The 4873-nt window shown below is 54.1% G+C and overlaps 1 protein-coding gene across 1 annotated transcript in view; it reads right to left on the bottom strand.

Annotated features, from left to right (window-relative positions):
- Positions 1-457: 457 nt before the first annotated feature.
- Positions 458-4873, bottom strand: part of PHACADRAFT_186936 (uncharacterized protein) — a gene marked incomplete at its 5' end in the record, with an annotated part of 6311 nt that continues 1895 nt past the window's right edge. Inside the window, 18 exons of the mRNA XM_007399172.1 lie at positions 458-965; positions 1029-1085; positions 1138-1161; positions 1206-1359; positions 1462-1588; positions 1657-2170; positions 2223-2339; positions 2390-2617; positions 2675-2822; positions 2877-3018; positions 3070-3129; positions 3180-3259; positions 3291-3350; positions 3407-3458; positions 3508-4278; positions 4319-4376; positions 4423-4447; positions 4504-4787. Of these exons, the coding sequence (XP_007399234.1) occupies positions 600-965; positions 1029-1085; positions 1138-1161; positions 1206-1359; positions 1462-1588; positions 1657-2170; positions 2223-2339; positions 2390-2617; positions 2675-2822; positions 2877-3018; positions 3070-3129; positions 3180-3259; positions 3291-3350; positions 3407-3458; positions 3508-4278; positions 4319-4376; positions 4423-4447; positions 4504-4787 (3267 nt within the window). The 3' untranslated portion in view covers positions 458-599. The remainder of the gene's footprint in view (positions 966-1028; positions 1086-1137; positions 1162-1205; positions 1360-1461; positions 1589-1656; positions 2171-2222; positions 2340-2389; positions 2618-2674; positions 2823-2876; positions 3019-3069; positions 3130-3179; positions 3260-3290; positions 3351-3406; positions 3459-3507; positions 4279-4318; positions 4377-4422; positions 4448-4503; positions 4788-4873) is intronic.

The raw sequence follows: 4873 nt of genomic DNA on the forward strand, positions 1-4873 counted from the left end.
GTCCTAAAAGGGGCCGCGTCAGCCGCGATAAGTCGTCGGAACGGAGGACGGCTTCCGACCCGCGCCAGTTTACACACCTCGTCCCCTGTCTGCCATACTGATATCGACACGTACAACCGTAAACAAGTTCGCGCGGTGTTGAATGTGGTCGAGAGAAAGGAGAGACCTCTGTTCGCCTCGTGTAGGCAGACGCTTTATCCTAGGACGCTCGAACAAACATGGAAATCAAGCGGCCTGTATTTGGTTCTTCTCCTCGTACAATTCTTGGGAGCCTTAATTCCCAAGAATTGCGCGAGGAACTAGGGTTCTAAATGCAGGCTATAGATCGCGGAGAGAACCTGGTAAATTGAACGGGACAAGCTGTTCGCGGACTCCGGCATCGGGAGCGAGGCCGTTACCCGATCACGTGATGTTTGGCGCTTAGCATACGTCACTTGACAACACCTCGACAACCTTATACCAGGACAGCAAGTTGATTCGTAAAATTGTAAGAATACTCCCTGCAACGCAATCTATCAGGTAATTAACACCGAAGCTCAACATTTCCGAGCCCAAAATTTCCGAGCCCGAGCCTTCCAAGCGGACTGACGATGGCATCGTCAAGCCTTAGGACCCATCTTGCCCTGCATCGCCCAGTTGCGAATCCTGTTGTACCTGCGTACCGTGATGGGCCCGGCGCAGGACGGACATGTTGGCGGCGCAAATTCGCGAGCTGCTGGAGGCCGTCTGGCTACACTCCATCTTCCACTGCCGTCCCTGTCATAGAAATCGTGCAACCTGTAATGATCGTCCAGATATTTGATAGTGTAGATGTGGCCACAGTCAAGCGATACCAAGCGGTTGGAGAGTCTCGGGGACCGGAGTTCGATATCTCGCAGCTTCTGCGTAATGTTGACTGTAGGAACCGTCGTCTGCGCAGAGAGGCAGGCAGGGGCATTTTTGGTCTTCGCAAGGTTCGCCGCAGACTTCAACACAGCTTAGCAACTGAAAAATCAAAAATTAAGCGATAGCGCACCAGAAGGACACACATGACCGCAGTTCAAAGTTTCTATGCACGGCATATCACAAGGGAGACGCGCGCAGGGCTAGTAGAACAGACGTCAGGATAACAATCTTGCGACAAGCCAATAGACGTACCGTCTCGCAGGGCAGCGCGCAAACCTGATGGCCGCAGCTCCATTCGCAATGTTTGTCGCACGGCTCACATTGCACGGAACAGTTCTCTTCGCAGCGCTGGTAATGACCGCAAACGCGCAGGCACCGCTGGTCGCACGCTTCGTTGCACTTGTGGCCCCGGGAGCAATCAAGCCCACAGGTATGGCCGCAGGACAAGAAACGTTCGCACCGGTGGGTTGCGTGCTTCATCCGTACGAAAGCGCCTGTAGGAGGCACCGCCATGCTATCCGATGTCGCCTTTTGGCACATGTGGCAGGGTGACTTGCATCGCTCGCCACAGCATACCGTCGTTCCTCCACATGGGGCAGCGCATTTGTGCTCCGCGATGTTCGTGCTGCAGCTGAGAGTGGGCGAGTGTTCGCAGTGCGGCAGCGTCTTGATGACAGGCACGGTGCACTTGACGTCGTCCAGCCTGTCTAGTAGATAGCTGTTCGAAGTCTCTCGTGAGCCCCTGTGTTTGTTTGAACGCACGTGACTTACCATGGGACTTTGTCCTTGACGTGCCCACAAGGCAGCTTAATGCTGTTGTACGGAGATTCACAGTTTCCGCAGAGCTCGTGGCATTTGCGAGGGCAAGGGTGGCCCCGGGGACAATCGACCCTCGGGCAGGGCTCAGGGCATTTAATACTGCGATGATTGTCTCGAGCGTCGTGACACTGGTGGACATACTATCATTATATGATAATACGGAGAACCAGAAAGAAGAACTCACGACGGAGGGGCATACATGGCCGCAGGGCATCTCCATCAAACAGGGAATACGACATCCTCCAGCGGGCGCGACTTCCTCGAGCTTTCCAGGTTGGGAGATGGCGTGCACTTGCTCCACATGACGGGGACATATGATGGGAAAGCCAGTGCCGGTCTGTCCGCGGATCTCCATTTCATCGAGGACGGTCGACCACGTCGGGTTCTTGCGTAGATTCGAAATATTACCAAGAACAAACAGCCCGTGCTTGGCGCGAGAAAGGGCAACATTTATTCTGTTGGAGCTCTGGAAGAACAAGATCATCGGATGTCGGGGTGCAAAAAGGTGCAGAACGCACTTTGAGGAACCCAATAGATGCGGATTCGCATTCGTCGGTGCCGCTGTTGCGAACGAGAGAGACGATGACGATCTTTGCTTCTCTACCCTGAAAGATGTCCACGGTACCAAGTTCGATCTACGCACAAGTCAGCCAGGCGACAATATCGGATCATGCGATAGCCTTACGTGCTGGGCGACGACAACGTCATCGGCGGTAACCTCTTCATCCATATCCTTCCGCAGAAGTTGTTCTGCGTCCCGTTCATCCATAGTGACCGCAACGCGGACTTCCCGCAGCGCCTGCCGAACCTTCTGCAGCTGGCCCAGATATGCGCAAAGCACGGCAATGTCTCCAGGAGCGTTATAATCTCCTTGACGCAGGAAATAGAGCACGAGATCCTTGACCATGCCCACCTACGCAGAAGTGAATATCACAAGGGCGACCTCCAGGTTCCAGGTCAAGGTACGAACCTCGTACACGTTGAACTTCGAGACCGATTCCTCCGGAGAAGCTTCAGGTTGCCTGTGGTCGAGAAAGAAAACATTGCTCCGCATGCCGCGCACAGGTGGGTAGTCGTATACAAGAGAATGGTCTTCAAGTGCAGGGTAAAGGATAGTTCTGTTCCAGGCTTGAACAGCTCTGGTGACCATCGGATGACAAGACCGATCTTACCTGATGAAATGGGAGATGTCCGGCCTCATCCGTCGTTGGACGTTGATCTGAGTCATGGTCAACGACTCGTCCGCAAGACGCTCCATGAGCGATCTGTCGAACTTGAACAGGTCCCGGCCACGCGAACTGTCCATTGACAAAGCTACATGGCATTAGCGACGACCCATCGTTTGGGGATAGCCTTCCTACGCACAGAAGTTGGTGACATTAGGGCGAAGTTGTGCTGGATCGCCGATGCAGATGAGATGTTGGACTGAATATCGTGGTTAGCACGGTCCAGGTCCACAATATTATGAAACATACCAGAGGATACCAAGGACGTCAGGACGTGTGCCTCTAGAACTTGACCAGCTTCTTCGACAAGGAGAACTTTCGGCGCAACGCTCTAAGACGCGCAAAAATTAGTAAGCGTACAATCTAAAATGATCTCTAAATGGTGATATACCGCGAGTACCGACGTCAGCTTCGCGGCCCCTAGTCACACATCATTCTCATTAGCCTACTTTGACTAGTAATAGCACAACACTAACCTGTGGTCGTGCACGCAATCAAATCCACTTGACTGAGTATTCGGCGCCTCTTCTGCAAAGATGCAGGGCGTCAGGACATTCAGGCTGTTCGAGAACACGACCTACCTCGTCCCGAATGTCGTTGAAATCCTCGCAAGCCCTCTTATATTGATAGCGCAGGGAATTATATCGACTCCGGCACTCGTCGAAGACAGACGTCCGAACACTGTCCTCCCAGAACCGCGAGAGCTTCTGCCGTTCCTTGAGTGACATTGACCATATCTCACGGGTGCTCTTGAGTGCATCAAGAGTACGGTCCGATGTTGGTACCTTCTGGAGAGCCGCCGAAAGCCCGAGGGACGTCAGTAGACGTGCAGAGGGTGAGTCCGAGTTGCCGAGCAGATCGAGGTCGACGCCTTCTCTCCAGGTGCCATAAATAGTGCCCTTGTACTGCTTGATCTCCCGCTCTCTGCGCCTGTCAACCTTGGTTTGCCATTCCCCGTGCTCGGCCTCGTCACCTTTGAGATGCTCGACCAGCTTCTTGATCCACGCCGGAGGTTGAACCAGCTGATGTGCTTGTTTTGCGTGGTGCTTCTCGAGATACCGATGCATGACCTTCCATGCTGGACGGCGGCATTGCATGAATCGCATCACCTTCTCGATCTCGCCCTCCAGCTCCTTCATCTCTGCGTACGACCTCTTCAGCGAGCGCCCCCAGTTCGGAAACATCTCGTCCGCGTCCTTCTCGAGCTTCTCCAACGTGTGGGCGCTGACCACCTCGTTTGTACTCTGCGATCCCAATCGTGCGATATTTGTCGTGATATCAGACTGCAATACATCTTCTAGCAGGTGATCAAGTGCGTGGTTGGTATAAGCGATGAGCACTGTGTTTGCTGGTCAGACGCGCATATAGCCAGCATGCATCACGCTCACCGATTGGTTTGACCCCACTCTTGATCAGCACCCGAAGGAGCTCCCGGCCAGTATAGCTCTATATAAACGCAGTTAGCGCAGTGAGCGGTACAATGCTCGCGCACACCGACTTTGCCAGTTCCAGGAGGTCTGAAGTCGTCACAGTCAGCATAGCTCATTGAGCGTGTAGCCACACAGATACGTACCCTTGTATCAGCGATACTTCCCTGGTCAACGAGTGCACGACCGCGTCGACTTGCGACGGGTCCAAAGTGCTGTGGTCTAGGAGCTGCTGCCGTGCACTCTGAATAGCGCTCGCTTGGGAGACGTCCATATCCGCAACATGGTGCGCCTCTATGTTCTTTGCCAAACATTTAAGCTTGAAGCGGAAGTCCGGCGCGGTCGCATACTTCGGAAGCGACACCTCGATCTCCGCGAGGGAGCCGTCCGTGAGGTACCGAGCGAATGGGACGTCTGCGGGTTCCATTGTCTGCAGGCGCGCGAGGAAGGGGCGCGTCGCCTCGTATACGATGTTATTGTCGACGAGGAAGCCGTACGCATTGTCCGCCTGAATTG

The sequence above is a fragment of the Phanerochaete carnosa genome, assembly GCF_000300595.1.
Source record: "Phanerochaete carnosa HHB-10118-sp unplaced genomic scaffold PHACAscaffold_8, whole genome shotgun sequence".
NCBI lineage: Eukaryota > Fungi > Basidiomycota > Agaricomycetes > Polyporales > Phanerochaetaceae > Phanerochaete > Phanerochaete carnosa.